General features: G+C 38.8%; 1 protein-coding gene across 2 annotated transcripts in view; it reads right to left on the bottom strand.

Moving 5' to 3' along the window:
- TRPC5 (transient receptor potential cation channel subfamily C member 5) overlaps positions 1–18,651 on the bottom strand; it is a 269,057-nt gene that overhangs the window by 33,758 nt on the left and 216,648 nt on the right. For both annotated transcript variants that reach the window (XM_081124814.1, XM_081124813.1), the window contains 3 exons: positions 16,537–16,873; positions 15,030–15,169; positions 9,488–9,810 (listed from right to left, as the gene is read on the bottom strand). In XM_081124814.1, coding sequence (XP_080980940.1) covers positions 9,488–9,810; positions 15,030–15,169; positions 16,537–16,873 — 800 coding nt within the window. The remainder of the gene's footprint in view (positions 1–9,487; positions 9,811–15,029; positions 15,170–16,536; positions 16,874–18,651) is intronic.

Raw genomic sequence — 18,651 nt, 5'->3', positions numbered from 1 at the left:
AGTGCTTGTTAACTGTTTGACTTTGGAAAAGTTACATAGCTTCTTTAATCTTCAAGTTTCCTGTTCTCTAAAATGGTTATTGATAAGATAAATACTAATTGTTAACATTTGTTGTCCTCTTTCTATATGGCAGGCACTGTGCTTTTTTCAATGCATTATAATATTTGATTCTCAGAATAACCTTATGAAGTAGCTACTATTTTTTTTTCTATTTTTCCAGATGAGAAACTGAGGTACAGAATGGTAACACAGGCAGGAAGTGGCAGAGGTAGGGTTTGCACCCAGCTCTTCTGACTCTATAACATAAAGTACTGCACTCAGCACAGTGTTTGGCATATGCTTAGCATTAAAAATGGCAGCTATTCTAATTATTTGTGTTCTCCATTAGATTATGAACTTCTTAAGGATAAGGATGTCATCTTACTCAATATCTTCATTGCCTGGCACATAGCAGTTGCTGAATAAATGTTTGTTGAATAACTCTATAAAAGATGACAAGAGAAGCAAATAGCTAAGGAAAATACAAATGAATGGCACCACCCTGTGATGACAGGAGCAACAAGGCTATGAACTGAAAACAGGGGGGAAAGCTGGAGACAATCAATAAAAACCTTTAATATCTGGCCAGAAAAAAAAAGAATAGCCTTTGATGGGGACTGAGTTTGTATCCCTGTAAATAATATGGGAAAATATTGACTGAATGTTGGGTAGAAAAATCAACATTGATTAAGTAGGAATAGCCACAAATGAATGGTGGTTGTCTACAAGGAGGTTGCAAATGACCTTCTAGGTCATGGCTCTATACTGTTTATTTATACACATATTAGTGATTATTGTGATTACATGACTTTACAAAACCAGTTATATCTGCACTCCTGAATAAAAGCACAAACTGGAGCTTGTATGCCTAGATTGAAATCCAGACTCTGCCACTGATCATCTATGTGACTTGGGGGCAGCATGCTTATCTGCTTTGTGCCCTAATTTCTCCATTTGTAAAATGGCTTATAATAATACTGCTTACCTGATAGCATGGTGTAAGGATTAAATGAGTTAATTCATGTAAGGTTCATTTTGTAATAGTGCCTGGACCTAGCACTCAGTATATATCAGTTATTTTTATGAGTATTACTAATCTTCCACCTAAATACAACCTTGTTGTTTTACCTTTCTTTATTGTCTTTATAGATTGCCATCCATTTGCATATCTAGTTGTACATATTTGCAATCATCGTATATATAATTTTTGTGCTTTTGAAAATTAAAGATTTTGCATATATAGTCTTCAAAGGTAACATTTTAATAGCTGTCCAATATTACACCCTGTGAATAACAAGCCTGTCTGACAGTGTTATCAATGCTTTTGATGAGAATAGATGGTAATCTTAGATTTTCAGGTGACACAAGAGAGAGAGCGTTAGCTGGTAGATTGGGTGACAGGATTAAGTTTCAGAAACATTTTAACAGCTTGGAACAATGTGCTAGAACAAATAAGATGAAGTTAGTAGGGATCGATGTAGAGCTTTGCTCTCAGGCCAAGTGCCCAAGTATAGGATGAGGGAGGCAGGCCAAGTGCCCAAGTATAGGATGAGGGAGGCAGGAGAAAGGCCAAGGGTTTTTGCTAACAGCAATTTCAGAGTGGATTAGCAGAATGACAGAGCTGGCCAGCTACTTCAGCCATATGGAGGGAGGGTGAAACAGAAGTAGATCTTCTAGAATTAAAGATAGACTTGCTACTGGATTTCATCCTTTTTACTCAATTGTTTAATGGACATGTTGAGCACTTTTATGTCTTAGTCTCCTCTATGATAGGAACAAGGCTTACTAAGGATCCCAGTCTGATGAAATGAGAGATAAGAAATGACTAAAATACTACAGGTTACCTATTGTAATGGAGATGTACTTATAATACCATGAAAAACACAGAAGGAGCTTGTTACTGAGAACAAGGTCAGAGTAAGAAAAGAGTTAAAAGAGTAGGTAATACTTTGGCCAGAGGCTTAGAGGATGGTTAAGAGTTTTCCAGGCTGGCCAGGTGGGGATGGGCATTTTAAGCAGAGGAAATGGTATGTTATGTATGAAGGCCTGTAAGGTTGAGATAGATCCTCTTCTGTAGTTGGGAAAGAGCAAGATGTTGACTATGAAGGATAGGAGTAAGTGGGTGGAGAGGTGAGGTCCAGATAACTAAATCCTGTGTGATATGGTAAAGGGGGGGATTTTACAATGGAGAAGATTCAGATACCTGGTGAGCATGAAGCCAGGGGGATGACAGGATAACACTGATATTTAGAAAGAAACTTGCATGTGGCAGGTGGGAAGTTATCTAGAGGAGAGATAAGACTTAAGGTTGGCACACAGTACATTTTCTAGGATAGACCACATGTTAGGACACAAAACAAGTCTCAATAAATTTAAGAAGATTGAATCATATAAAGCATCTTCTCTGATCATAATGCTATGAAACTAGAGATCAATCACAAGAAAAACACCTGAGAAACAGACAAAGACTTGGAGGCTAAATAACATGTTACTAAACAATGAATGGGTTAAAAATGAGATGAGGGAAGAAATCAAAAGATACCCTGAAACAAATGAAAATGAGACCACAACAACCCAAAACCAATGGGACACAGCAAAAGCAGCCCTAAGAATGAAATTCATAGCACTACAGGTCTACCATTAGAAACAAGAAAAATTGCAAATAAACAATCTAACATTACACTTACAGGTACTAGAAAAAGAACAACAACAACAATGAAAAACCAGTGACTAGAAGAAAGATCAGAGCAAAAATAAATAAAATAGAGTCTAAGAAAATACAAAAGATAAGTGAAACAAAGCACTGGTTCATTGAAAAAATAAACAAGATTGACAAACCTTTAACCAGACTCATCAAGAAATAAAACAGAGAGGACCCAAATAAATAAAATCAGAAATGAAAGAGAAGTAACAACAGACTCCACAGAAATAGAAAGGATTGTAAGAAATTATTACAAAAAACTATATGCCAACAAATTGGACAATCTGGACAAAATGGATAAATTCCTAGAATAATACAATCTTCCAAAACTGAATCAGAAAGAAAGAATGAGATGGCCCAGATGAGTGTGGCTCAGCGGTTGAGCATCAACCTATGATCTAGGAGATCACGGTTCAATTCCCTGTCAGGGTACATGCCCGGGTTGTGGGCTTGGTCTCCAGTGGGGGGTGTGCAGGAGGCAGCCAATCAATGACGGCTCTCTCATCATTGATGTTTCTATCTCTCTCTCTCTCTGAAATCAATGAAGATATATTTAAGAAAAAAGAAAAAAAAGAATGAGATGATCTGAATAGACATATCACAACTAGTAAAATTGAAGCAGTAATAAAAAAAATTCCAACAAACAAAAGTCCTGGACCAGATGGCTTCACAGGTGAATTTTACCAAACATTCAAAGAAGAACTAACACCTTTCCTTTTCAAACTATTCCAAAAAATTCAAGAGGAGGGAAGACTCCCAAGCTCATTTTACAAGGCCAGCATTATCCTACTTCCAAAACCAGATAAAGACACTGCAAAGAAAGAAAATTATAGGCCAATATCACTGATGAACATAATGCTAAAATCCTCAACAAAATACTTCCAAATCAGATTCAGCAATACATTAAAAAGATCATACATCATGATCACCTGAGATTTATTCCTGGGATGCAAGGCTGGTACAGTATCTGCAAATCAATAAACATGGTACACCACATAAACAAATTGAAAGATAAAAACCACATGATCATATCAATAGATGCAGAAATAGCATTTTATAAAATCCAGCACACAACTATGATAAAAACTCTCAGCAAAGTGGGAATAGAGGGAACATAGCTCAACATAATAAAGGCCATATATGAGAAACACACAGCCACCATCATACTCAATGGGCAAAAACTAAAAGCATTTTCCTCAAGATCAGGAAAAGCCAGGGATGTCATCTTTCACCACTCTTATTCAACATAGTACTGGAAGGCCTCACCACAGCAATCAGACAAGAAGAAGAAATAAAAGGCATCCAAATTGGAAAGGAGGAAGTAAAACAGTCATTATTTGCAGATGACATGATACTATATACAGAGAACTTTAAAGATTTCACCAAAACTACTAGAACTGATAAATAAATTCAGTAAAGTAGCAGGACATAAAATAACTATCCAGAAATCAGTTGTGTTTTTATTACACCAATAATGAATTATCAGAAAGGGAAACTAAGAAAACAATCCCATTTAAAATTGCATCAAAATAAATAAAATACCTAGGAATAAATTTAACCAAGGAGGTAAAAGTTCTGTATTCTGAAAATGATAAGACACTGAAGAAAGAAATGAAAGATGATACAAATAAGTGAAAGGATATACCTGTCCATGGATAGGAAGAATTACCATCATTAAAATGTTCATACTTCCCAAAGCAATCTATAGATTCAACATAATTCTGATCAAGATACCAAATGCATAATTCACAGAACTAGAACAAATATTCCAAAAATCTATATGAAACCATAAAAGACCCTGGACAGGCACAGTAATCTTGAGAAATAAGAACAAAGCTGGAGGAATCATGCTACCAGATATCAAGCTATACAGTAAGGCCATAGACATCTAAACATTATGGTACTGGCATAAAAACAGACATATAGATCAATGGAACAGAATAGAGAACCCAGAAATAAACCACAACTTTATGGCCAATTAATATTTGACAAAGGATGCAAAAACATACAATGGGGTAAAGATAATCTATTCAATAAATGGTGCTGGGAAAATTGGACAAATACATGCAAAAAAAAAAAATGAAACTAGACCACCTTCTTACACCATACACAAGAATAAACTCAAAATGGATTAAATACTTAAACGTAAGACTGGAAATCATAAAAATCCTAGGAGAAAACATAGTAACATTTCTGACATTTCTCTTAGAAATGTTTTTTCTAATATATCCTTGGGAAAGGGAAACAAAAGAAAATAAACAAATGGGACAACATAAAATTTAAAAGTTTTGCACACAAAGGAAACCATTAACAAAATGAAAAGACAACCCACTAAATGGGAAAACGTATTTGCCAATGATACATCTTATAAGGGGTTAATATCCTACATTTATAAAGAACTCATACAACTCAACGCCCCCCCCCAAAAAAAAAAATCCAATTTAGAAATGGGCAAAGGATATGAATGGACACTTCTCCCAAAGGACATACTGATAGCCAATACACATATGAAAAAAATGTTCAGTTACTAATTATCAGAGAAATGCAAATTAAACCACAAGGAGATATCATCACCTCACACCTGTCAGAATGGTTATAATCAATAAATCAACAAACAACAAATGTTGGCCAAAATGTGGAGAAAAGGGAACACTTGTGCACTGTTGGTGGGAATGCAGATTGGTGCAGCCACTAAGGAAATGAGTATAGGTGTTCCTCAAAAAATTAAAAATGCAGCTGTCTTATGGCCCAGTGACTACACTTTTGGGGATTTTTCTGAAGAAACCCAAAACACTAATTTGAAAGAATATATGCACCCCTATGTTCATTGCAGTGTTATTTACAATAGCCAAGATTTAGAAGCAGCCCAAATGTCCATCAGTAGATGGATGCGTAATACAGCTGTGGTACATTTATACAATAGAGTACTACTTGGCCATAAAAAAGAAGGAAATCTTACTCTTTGCAACAGCATGGATGGAGCTGGAGAGCACCATGCTAAGTGAAATAAGCCAGCCAGAGAAAGATAAATACCATATGATCTCACTAACATGTGGAATCTAATGAACAAAATAAACAAACAAAATAGAAAGACTCATAGATACAGAAAACAGACTGATAGCTGTCAGAAGGGATGTGAGTTGGGGGGCTTGGTGAGGAGATGAAGGGATTAATTCCCCAAAATTCATGGACACAGATAACAGTATCATGATTGCCAGAGAGATAGGGGGGTTGGGCAAAGTTAAAGAGGGTAAAGCGGGGATAAATGGTGATGGAAGGAGACTTGACTTGGGGGGTGGTGAGCACACAATACAATATATGGATGATGTATTATAGAATTGTATACCTGAAACCTATATAATTTTATTAACCAATGTCACCCCAATAAATTCAATAAAAATTTTTAAAAAAGAAAGACTTAAGGCTGGGAGACCAGTTAAGTATGCAGCAGTTCCTGGAAGAGATAATTCAGAGCTGAACAAAGACACCAAGACAGTGGGTGTGTGTGTGTGTGTGTGTGTGTGTGTGTGTGTGTGTGTGTGTGTTTTTAGGATGGATTCAAGAAATATTTAGGAAGTTTAGGAAGTAGAACTGACAAGGCTGAGAGACTAGATGTGTTGCATGAGAGAGTGGGTGAGAGTCCCAGATGACTCGTAGGATTCTGGCTGATGTCACTTAATGAGATGAGGAATTAAAGTGAAAATAGGTTAGGGTGGGGATATGGAGATAGAGAATTTAGCTGTGGAAATTTTGTGTTTGAGAGGCATGTGGCACAGCCAGTTGTATTCAGGAGGCATTTGGAGATGAGGGCTGGGGACTAAGAAAAAGATATAAGACTGGCAAGTTAGCTTCTTACCACTTCCACCCTTTTTCTCACAAGTCCTGTGCCCTCAGAATGATGATGCCTTCCCAGTTGCTTCTCTTGACAGTAGATGAAGGCCAGGTACTCCCAGTATGGAATACTGAACAAGAACCATCAATAATACTGTCATGTGGTTGTCAGCAAGGACAATCAAGTTCCCTTGAATTGTGTGCCCAGGGGGAAAAAACATTTTTTTCTCTTTTAAGTCAAAGAATAGCAATGGCATCTCTGGAGAATCAGAAGGAAAAGGATGACAATAAACATGCCATACTTTGTTCTAGGTATACAAACAAACTCACTTTCCCCTACTCTAAAAGCTGAGTCTTTCTGATGTTCGGAGTAGCATGTATTTTAATAGGTTTATAAATGCCTGAGTTGAGTAATTTAAAAGAAAACGTAAATCTGAGTCAGACCTCTATGGAAGAAAAAAAAATCAACACCTAGAGGAAAGTTGAGCTAACATTACTGCTGATTTGGCCCCAGCAGGATGATGCTTCTTCATACCTGACACCCCAAGATATAATTTTGTGTATGGTGGTGCAAATTCTTGTCAATTGTCCCTGCTGGGCAAGTGATAGGAGCAAAATGTCAGTTGGCAACAGGGGTGTTAATAATCACTACAGACTTGCAAGGCAGTGTTTCATAAACTTCCTCAGCAGAGTTTATATGAAATCGCAATTGGCAGAGACCTGGAATCCTGGAAGGCACATTGCATTCAGGTGTTCAGTTCTATTGAATGCTTTGATGGGAACAAATGCAGTCTCCTAGTGCTTAAGCCACTACAAGATTGCTCTTTATATTGAAAACAGGTTGATGTGAAATCTGTCTCTAGAGTTATGCAGGAAAGGAAGCAGTTTCTCGTCTGGAGGCACTGACAAAGTGGCCAGTTGCCATTATACATTCATGGTTGGCTTAACCAAAATAGCACTATTTCTTTGTTAACTCATTTTGGCCTCTCTTTCCTTTCACATGAGTCTGGTTTCCTCATCCAAAATTTTACCCTGAGAGGGAAGAGGTGTGGCCTAGTGGAGGAGGTTGTGTACTGCAAAATGGGCAATGGAGTAAGCCAACATTTTTCAAACTCTATTCAGTGGAACATCATCCTGGCCAATACATTAGGGAAACCTCTCCCTAAATTGTGCATTCACAATGGAAAGTCTCTGAGTCCTGCAGTGAAGAAACCTTTTAAAATTTGTCCTGGTGTTTTCATGTCTATTAACTTTTCCATGAACTGTGGTTATTTGTAACCCATTTTAGGAAATGCTGCTAGAGGCAAATAATAGGAATAAACTAGATAGCATTGTTTTCCCCCTTCTTGATATGTGCAACTTGGGGTCAAGCAGAAATACTTTTTTTCTTGGCCTTTGTTAATAAACACATTTCTAGAATATCTGAATCTCCTAAAGCGCATCAATTTATAGAGTTAAAGCGAAAAATTGTATCTTAGTTTAATGACAAAGAATAAATATCTCACAACCTTGGGGTCATTGCTGTGATACCATTGATGAGTGGTACTCCCCAGAACTGGGGTGGCGGGGGGGAGATGGGCAAGGTATAGGCCACTGAGACCAGGGTAAGCCTATGACCACTCCTGGAACCTAACAAATTTCCTAAAATGTGCTTATTTGCTTTCTCTTGTCTATTTCCCTGACAGTGATTTGTCAGAAAAAAAAAAGTCACTCTTAAGGCTTGAAGATTCCTAAAGAAGCAGGTATTGAATTTACAAAGAAAAGGCACAGGAGTTCCATGTGTCTGGAGGTAGTGGACTCATGGACAGAGAGTCTTGAGCTGTCTACTGTGTCCCAAGTAGGAATGGGAAACATTTCCAATCAGTGCTTGGTACCCGAAGCCTTAAGTTAATCCCAGAAGGTAAGCTGATTTTAATCAGGCCTGCAACCTGTCTCCTCTCTCCAGCTAACTTCTATGAAAGGGGGTACGTTGTTACTGGGAGTTGCTCACAGGCTTTTGCCATAAATCCCATTCTATGCTCCACATAGGACTATGGCACAGAGCATTTGTCCCTACCAGCATTCCAGCTTCTATTCTATACTGTGCTCAAGCAACCTTACTGGTTCCCATTTAGCATATCCAATTAATGTTGCTTGAAAGGTAGAATTTACATGCCTTCTGTTTTATAATCCTAGGTAGGGGACGCATTCCTCACTCAGATACAGTGTTCATCCCAATAATACAATCAGGTAGAAGAGATGAAACCACTTCACATAAGCCAGTTCAAACATACCAATTCTACAAATATTGACCTTAATTTCATCAACCCTTATGTTCCTAACTGCAGCCTCTATTAGGTCTTCATCAACAGGTTTTGGTTTTATAATACTGGGTAGGGAAAGTGTTCTACTGTCAGAAATAATATCTATTCTCATAAAACATTAAGGTAGAGGAGACATACCTTCTTTACATAAAGCCCGCTCAAACATTCCAACTTTCATAATCCTATCAACACATTTTTATATTATCTCAATCTAATTGTAGCCTGAGTCAAGGCTTCACCAATGGGTTTTGTACCACAGTTTGTGGGACTCCTGTATTAAATGAGTCCTGGAAACTTCTCTTTTCCACCTCCTGACCATTTTACTTACTCTTGTGAAAAAGATTTTGGGTCCCCAGCCAGGTGTTGAGCCAAGAGACCCTTGCCCTTTTGTCAATCTAACTTGATTAATTTCCCTAACCACTGCCCCAAGAGATTGCTGGTCATGGTTTTCATTGTAGCTTTTGCCTTCTGGCTTTTAAAATTTCTCCAAACTGGGGTAGGGTGGACTTGTTTGGGGCCCTTTAATGTCAAGAGACAGTAATGAAACTTTGAACTGAAAATAGGGCAAGAAGTGGAAGGCAGAAAAAGGCATAGAGGAGAGAGGGAGTCTTACGTGGAGAAAGCATTGTTCTGTTTCTCACATCGGATCCCCTTGCAGTTGTTTGGCTCATCGATTGCTCTGGTCTCATAATAAAAGTAAAGCTGGTTCAATCCATTGGCAAAAGCCAGAAGGACCAGGCAGTAGATAAAAAGGAATTTGAGGATATCAAGCAGCATTCGCCCCAGAGAGATCTGCAGAGGCCCTAAATGGGAGTTGGCTGTGAACAGGGATATGAGACGCAATGAACTTAAAATGTTGGATATCGCAAAGAGTGCTTCTGCAATCAGAGTCGGGTGCCACATTTCCCATTCTTCCCTTGGACGAGAACCATTATACTGAAAGAAACAAGTGCACAAGATGAGAAGTACAGTGAGCATTTATAAAACTTTTCCCTCTTTCCTATCTTCTGCACCCAAATAAAGCCACCAAAGTAAACATCAAGCATTCATTTATAAACAGGTCCTGTGTATGACACTATTTGTCCCCCCCCCCAATCAATACATGATGCTAATAACTCTCTTTCTCCCACTCCCATCCAAATATATACCCAGGATATAGACATAGAAAAATGAATTTCGGAATAATCATCTGGAGCAGCTACCTGTGGTTTGTCAACAGACATTTTCTAACTGTGAGTTTGCCAGATTGTTGGCGAGTGTCACTGGAACTGAGCCACTGGTATGCCCAAGTGGAGATGAACTACTCTGCTTCCTAATGAGATTTCAAATTAGATTTCCCTCCTCAACTGCCCCCCTGCATTTTGTTCTGAGCACCATGGGCCAGTTGTTACTGAAGGACAAGGGATAGGTTCAGCCTCTGCAGTGTGCAGTGTTCATCCTGACTTTCCTGCTGATTGCAGTTTGGGGCTGCTGGAGCATCCTTAGAGGGTTGTTACTCAGAGTTTTCTGCTAAATTTTTTGCAGTCTGTAATGTATTCCACACTATTACAAATGACATGTCAATCTTCCATGTAGTGAATTTAGTACTGCCCACACAGTGGTATATGGACATATCTTATTGTTCCTTTGACAGCCCTACAAGTTCAAATGTCTGTCTAGCACAAATGAACAACCTGGGGATTGAAGGTGAAGAGGCAGTATTTCTTGGGTTATTATCCATTTTTCAGCCCTGTCCTGGACTTCCAGCTCCTAGAACATTGGCTGTCCAGTCTTGTAGAAAGATGGCTTCATTGTGAAACCTAAGGCACAATTGGACTTTGTCACTTAAAAGTACCTTTATCTCTCACGAAAAGTGGCCACACAATAGCCCAGAGTCTCCAGGGCATAGCAGCAGGCAGACATGAGCAAGCAAGCATGTGGGCAGTAGCCAGAGGACCTCCTAGCATAACCAAGGCAGCTCCAGGTCCAGGGCTCCCATGGTCAGGGCCACCCAGGCAGAGCTATTGTGCTAATTTTGTCATTTTGTCTAAAAACAAAACAAAACAAAACAAAACACAAAACAAAATAACAACAAAAACCCCAAATTGCCTTTATTTCTCAACTGTACCATAGAATAAGGATAATATCTGCTCCTACCCACTCTGCACATTTGTGATTATGTATCCATATGTGAAAGTCTGTGTACTCCATAAGGGGAGATGTTATAGAAATATAAAGAATTGCTTATTACCTTCCCAAGACAGAAGTAGATTTGGCTTGGAATTCAATCTGAAGCATATTGCCTTGAGCTCTCATCTAAATATCACAGTTTCTCAGGACTAAATGTAAACAACTTTCCTGAGAAAATGTTGCATTGGGGGCATATTGTATTGTTAGCATTTCTAAAATGTGCTTCAGTTCCAACAACTGAGAAACTGGTGTTGTTAAAATCATTTGTGTATATCCAATATTCTTTACTGTCAGAGGAGTTTGGAGAAACCTTGCCACATTCTGCTTCTGTTTCAGATATACTTTAGTTGGCCAATCAGTTTTGTACACTCCTGGCCAAATCTTGTATCTCTACATTTTTCCTTCCAAAAAATTTGCTGCCTTGCTATGGAGGGGTGGTATTGTTATGCCTGTTTTACAAGTGGAGGAACTGAAATACAAAGTGGCAGAGTGACTTCCTTAAGATCACACAGCAAGTTGATGGCAGATCCAGGATTAAAACTCAGGTCTTTAAACAGCCTAGCACTATTTCTATTAAATGTTACTTATATGATAGATATGGTAGATAGGCCTTTAAAGTTTTTGAGGTATATGTAAAAGACGGAGACTTGATGATAAGAAAACAGACCTATGTTTTAAAACTAGAAATTATTAACTGGAAAATGTATAGCTCTTAACTTAGGTATTTTTCTCTCCACAGCCACAACTGTAACCACAGGAAAGTCTGCTGCCCATGGAATGGTAAGTCTGAATTTGCAGAACACTCAGAAGTATGAAAGATAATTCTTGTGGTATATCTATGCTTTGCATATACCTTTGGAGAAAGATATAAAATATGAGAGCAGAGAATAAATTTGGAACTCATTTAAAATGGAGGTCAGCAAAAATGTTCTGTTAAGGGGCCAGATAGTACATACACAGAGTGGGGCAAAAGTAGGCTGGCAGTTGTAAGTACATGAAACACAGAATTTATTCTTGTATTATTATTTATAAATTACTATATTATTTCCCATATTAACAAACTGTAAACCTACTTTTACTCCACCCTGTACTTTCGGCTTTGTGGACTATATGGTTCCTGTAACCATTACTCAACTCATTTCTTATAGAACTAGGAGAGAATATGTAAACAAAAAGATGTGGCAGAAGGCCAAATTTGTCCTGCAGACCATAGTTTTCTGACCTCTGATCTAGTACAAGTGGTTTTCCAACTGTGTTAACTGTGTTTCTTGAAACCTGAGGGCTCAGTGGAGGTATCTGGTGGCCAGTGCGGGAGCCATAGAGGAGGCCTCGAAGACCCATTCCTCAATCCTTTAAGCTCTTTAATATATTGAAGTTCTGCATAAGTTTTAATTTCAATATGTGGTTCCATGGAAAAATTAAAAGGTTGAAAGCCACAGATCTAGTCCAGTCTTATTTTTCAGAGGCAGAATTTAAGGCTCAGAGAGGTAGAAGGATGACCTATGGTAATTCAGTTTGTGGGTAGCACAGCAGGTATTAAATTCAGGTTTCCTGACTCTTGAGTTGGTGATACTGGGAAGCAAGGGATTTTTCTTATATTTTTTGAGATCAATGCACCTTAAAAATTGGCTTCAATGCCTTTCAAACGCATGTGAATTGCATTCTGTTAACTCAAAAGCAAAATAGGAAAAGGGCCAGCTTAATGTGGGTACTCAATCATAACAAGGATGGGTGTGTGTGTATCTACAGCTAAGTACTGGCTAAAGAAAGAACTACAATTCAATGAGTATCAAAGTTCAGATTTAGTCTGTATATATGGAAGTAAGGTAGTGGTGGAATAAATCTAAGTGGTGCTATCCTAGAAGACAAAAGGACAATTATTCTTCATTTGTAGGGATATCTAGGGGGCACTGAGGACCAACCTTATGTGTATTTGCTCCTTTTGAGTACTTTAGTCTGTGCCTTTTGGTTCCTATTGTTGTAGACCATGTGAGGTGGAGTATATATATTGTTGACTAGTTTTTCACTCTAATAAGCATCTTTAAAGGCCAGCTTATCCCATGGTGCTTCTGTACTTCCTCAGTATGACAGTAATCTGAAATGTTTCAAGGAGCCTGGAGACCAGCTCTTGTTTTACCTTATAGTGGTTGGCTCAGCTTACATGGTGCTCAGAAGAAGTTCATCTCAAGCTGGTGTGCTCTACGGATGAGTGGACCAGACTGCCCATTTATAATTTCTCATTGCATGTGGCATGTCTTGCTTTGTAAATTTTCTTTTTTATAGGACTACAGCTTCTTGGAAAATGTCTCCTTTGAGTTAAGTATTTTCAGTTAAGGGACATTCATTCAGCTTAGCAGAGCTGATTTATCCTTACATTGTGTGATGGGGAAGTATCTAGCTCCTTGGAAGCCTTACCAGTGAAGTTGGACAGGTTATATAATTAGCTAATGTTGGGCATCTATAGATAAATTTTCATATCCCCAATAGTTAATTATTTTCTTGATCATTTATTTTAAACTTTCCTATTTAGGCAAAACCCACCAATTTCTAGATTGATAATTTATTGTCCCTCCAGTGTATAAATACCAGTTCCAAAGGAAGAAATGTATTTTTTTGGCAAACAGTGTTACTTAGTCAGCAGAGTGCCAGAATGACATGGATTTCATCCAGGCACATTAACCAGAGCTTCAAACATTTCCTCACCAGCTTTTTCTTGTATAAGGAAGTTGTAAGTATGTGTTAAATGATCACCACAAGTATAAGGCATACTCTTAGGCTTCTTAAAAAATGTTCCATGACTGCATTCAATATTCATGCTCTATATAACTAACTCCCAAGATCTTAAAATTTATGCAATATGCATATTATGGATATAAAAATAAAGCAAGTTGTTGGAGATTTGGAGGACAGCCATATTCCCATTCTAAAACTTAATGTGGAATTTAGTGCCAAAAAGCATGAGTGACTAGATAATCTTGGAGACTGAATTGTCAGCCTTTCCTCATACTGAAGAAGTTCAGCTTAGGGTAGAAGGGGGATGGCCATTCCATTATCTAATGAAAACCAAATTTGACCTCGAAGCCTGTGACTACTTAATATAAAGGGCTGGACATGAAACTATTTTTCAGGATAATTTAGGCTGTACAATGTGCAGGAAAAGTATCCAGGTGGTGTGTGTGTGTGTGTGTGTGTGTGTGTGTGTGTGTATCTGTGTATTTGTGTGTGTATATATGTTATCTGAATTGGTAGAGAGATATAGGTTGGGTGATACTAGAAAAAGCTGGATTTATAACAGCTTGAATGATGATCCTGGTGGTGGAAGTGATGAGGGAAGCAGAGACAATTAAAGGTCTATGTCTCATGCAGTGAAGTTTCTAGTGTTCTGCTATCTGTCACAGGAAGAACACTTGAAGAAATGTTAATATTTACTTTGAGAAGAGAAAACTCAGTGGGGTAGGAATAGAACACTTCATATCGGAAGCACTATTATGGAGAAGGAACAGCCTTGTTCTGTTTGACCCCACAGGGAAGAAGGAGTACTAATGAATATGTCACAGGAAGAAAATATTAGAAAAATATAAAGTTAGCACTTTTTAATGAAGTGACAAAAGTTGAGAGAAGCTTTTGGAGATAGTGAATTCAGTGAATTTTTTGTCGCTGTCCTATACAAGCATCGGTGGGGTGTCTTCTTGGAAAAGATATTGTAGAGTGGATTTAAACACTTATTGGATGGATGGGTGGCTGAAAACCATTTTACTCTCAGAGTTTAAGAAGCTAAGGATTTATTTGCAAATTGCTCCATTCTCCACTTTCTTTTCTTAAGCGGACACTGCTTACAAAGTATTAAAAGAATGTTTATATGATACTTTCCCACATGGATGGGACTGTCATCAGAACTTTTCCCTTAAACTTTTTATGTCCCCAGTGTTAAAACTTAATTTAACCAAAATTATTGTTTAAAAAAAATGGCAGACATTCCAAGTTACCTTGACATAGGCCACAATCTTCAAGGAAATAGTTGCCAGGTACAGTGAGTTCATTGCAAAATCCATCAGGTTCCACCAGTCGTGGATGTATTCAGTAAATCCACCATCCCACATTTCCTTAATCTCCCCCCAAATGAAACCTGAAGAATGGAAGCAAAAGGTTTATTTCTTCACAGGGTCAGAATAATCATCATAGTCGGATTCCCCCACATAACTAAACATGAAAGTGAATCAATTGGGGTCAGTGGAGTGAAGCCCCTAGAGACAGTAATCATTTACCTATTTTTCTTTTCTATCTCACCTCCCACTCCTGAACTTACCAAACCTGATAGGCTTTACCTAAGTATACACATAATGTTATACTTTTCTGGCTACTACTCACTTTTAGCATTGTTGCTATAGTTACTGGAATGCTGTTATAATTTTGGGTGCCAGATTCTACCCTCTTCCCATTTTAGAGTGGGGATAATTTCATCAATAAATTAATTAAGTCAGGATTATCCCATAGTCCTTAGTCTCCAATATGTGCTAGTGGGAAAATTTCTTAATGGGTTTTGAGGTGAGCAAGCTGACCATGGACCAAAACACTCGATGTTGGGGCTGAAGCCAGGCAGTGGGGCCCAAGATAACTTAGAATCCTCTTTTCTCCTATCTCTTCTCATTGTGTGGTGGTTTCATGAAATTCTGACTGATAGCATAGATACCTTGGAATGTGGAATGCAGCAGTGTATGACTATAGTCTAAGGCAGTGCTTCTCAGACTTTAAAGTGCATGCAGATCACCTGGGGATGATGTTAAAATGCAGATTGATTCTATAGATCCAGAGTAGGACTTGATATTCTGTATGTCTAATAACAAGATCCCAGGTGATGCTGACATTGCTGGATTGGGGACCACAGTTTGACTAGCAAAGACTTGGAAGATGGCAATGCATTAGAGGGTCCAGTGCAATCTAATTATGCCTGGAGAGTACTAGTAAGGCTGTTTTTACCATGAATTGTGTGAATTTCCCAGGTTCTCCTCCTGATTGTGAAAGCAGTATCCAAATAGGAAGTCTGCTCTGAGTAAATACTTACTGGGATTGTATGGAATAGCCATGAGAAAGAAGTAGATGCAAGTGCCGCCCCCCCTCCCAGTTATGGGAAAGTGAGCATTGAATAGACTGATCAGCACATGCCCTGCCTAACTTACATGAGGCCTGTTCTGACTGACACTTGGCTTTCCTTCTAAACCAACTGACAGACACCTTCGTTGTCCTTGATGATGTTAATTGAGCAGAAACAAGCCCTGGGTGCACTGCCAGTCTCACTGTAAAACAGGCAATTCTGAGTTACCAGGGACTGGGGCAAAGAAGGGATTAAATTTCTGAGACTCCCAACAAAGGACTACCCCACTGCACAGAAGGAAGGTGCCCTAGTTCAGAGCCAGTCCAACTGACTATTCCAGTAGTTTCTTTAGATAGGACAAGAAGTCAGTCTGGTCATATCTCCGAGTCCCTTTGACTCACCAAGAACCCAAGGCAATATCATCCATTCCACGACAGTTGGGGGAGGCCCCTGTACTTGAAGGTCTGTTCTGACGATGTGTTGAGAAGCAAGCAGAAGCATGAAGAGGAAGGTCAGATATGATGCTGTGTGGCAGATAAACTTGATAAAGGGTTTCTTGATGAATAGACCAAGGTTGCTCCTGGGTGAGATCAGATAAGCTATAGACAGCATGGGAAACAGTAACCCAATGGTCATGCAGGTCAGAAGCTTGATTACCCAGTGTTTCCGCCGCCATCCAGGGAAGCCATCATACCACAGAGTGGCAAGCAACTGTTGGCAATTGGGCTGAGCAACAAACTGGGAAAAGAAGAGAACAATTTAGGCATCTGAGATTACCAAGAGGAAGTCTACATTTGTAATACCTTTCCTAGTTTACAGCCAGCTGCGTGGCCAATTCCCCGAGGCCTGATTTCCGGGTTCCCACGAATGGGTCTGACCCGAGATAGCTCTGCATGTCAAGCTATGAGATTAGATCTTTCTTAGGATTATTTGTTTCATATATTAAACAAAATCACTTTGTTTGATTTGTTCTTTGACATGCCTCCCTATTCCACCTCCCATCATGTTAGAAAAATGGTTCCTGAAACCTGGCTCTGCATAAGAATCATCCAGGGAACATTAAAAAAAAATCCATATTCCCAAGTGGCACCACAGGCTGACTAAATGAGCCTCTGGGGGGGGGGGGGTAGAGCCTGGGCAGCTGTTTTACAAACTTCTCCTGAGAACTTACATGCCTCTTAGCAGAGAATCGTGGGGATTTTTCATTTCAAATTGATTCACATTTACTCATTCCCCTAGCCTATGTGAGGTCATCAACAAATGTGCACTTCGGGCAAAAACAAACTGGCAGGGAATCAGCTCATGACTGTGGCTATGGTTTGGAATGGAAATGAATTCCCTTTTTTATTTTGTCTCCACGCCCCCCGCCCCCCTTTGGTCCTGAGCACCTCTTGGTTAGCTAGCAATAAATCAGGTTGCTACTTATTTAATGCCATTTATTTAATGCCCTCTAGTCTAGACATGCAAAGGAGGAAAATATATTTGGGGGCCAATATTATAACATGTATACAACTTAGCTGGGATTTTATTTAAAATCAATCTACAAAGTGTCAGTGATTAATAGTTAAGGAATCATCAGCATTGCAAGTTGCCTTCCAGATTCTCTTTTCTTAGTAAGCAACTCAATAAGGAACTCAACTGTCAGCCATGATTTTAAATACTTGACTACTAGAGCTACCCAGGGGAAAGGTTAAACAGAGCTGCACTATGTATCTTACTTATCCCACTTTACTGTTAATATATTTATGCAGGTCATTAGCTTCTCCACCAAAACCATTCTTCTCTTTCTTGAGTACATAGCTAGACTACATCTCCCAGTCTCCTTTGCCGTGAGGTGTGGCCACATGACTAAGTTCTTGATAATGGAATGTTCAGAGAAATGATGAGTAGCACTTCCAGGCCTGCCTATGGAGATCTACCATGTGTGTTCCTCCATGTTCTTTCCCCCTTCTGGCTGACCAGGATGCTGTAACTCAGGATGATTTAGGGAGTTCTGCCAACCTGTATCCCCCAATGACCATGTGGAGGAGAACTATCCTGCTCACCAATAATACCTGTCTTGGAATGTTATGACTGTGTTTGAGCCATTATATATTTGGGGGTCTAGCCTACCCTAAAGCAGTTTACTCTTACAAAACTACCAAAACTAAGCTGTAAAATCTTTTTATGATGTATTCTCAATTTCTCCAAAGGTGTTCATGATCCCTATTATGGCCTCACATCTCCTTTTCACACACAAAAAGACAAAATCCTATAGTCCCTTTCAACTCTTCTTGACATTACATCCTATGCCAAAGGCTGGGATGAAAAAATGTCCTAGAAAAAAGTAAAGAAAAGTAGAAGGGTAAAACAAGATATTTGGATGCAATGGGGAAAAGCACTGGGAGCACACAGTCTAGTGATGGAGACAGATGTATAAAAAGACAATTATAAAGCAATATAGTAAGGGCACTAAAATGGATATGAGCAAAGCAAAATGAGAGCACAAAAGAGGGACAAATCTGGACTGCTCATCA

This window comes from Miniopterus schreibersii (genome assembly GCF_964146895.1).
Source record: "Miniopterus schreibersii genome assembly, chromosome: X".
NCBI classification, from domain to species: domain Eukaryota; kingdom Metazoa; phylum Chordata; class Mammalia; order Chiroptera; family Miniopteridae; genus Miniopterus; species Miniopterus schreibersii.
The sequence above is the reverse complement of the archived record's forward strand: the minus strand, read 5'-3'. Positions and strand labels throughout refer to the sequence as shown.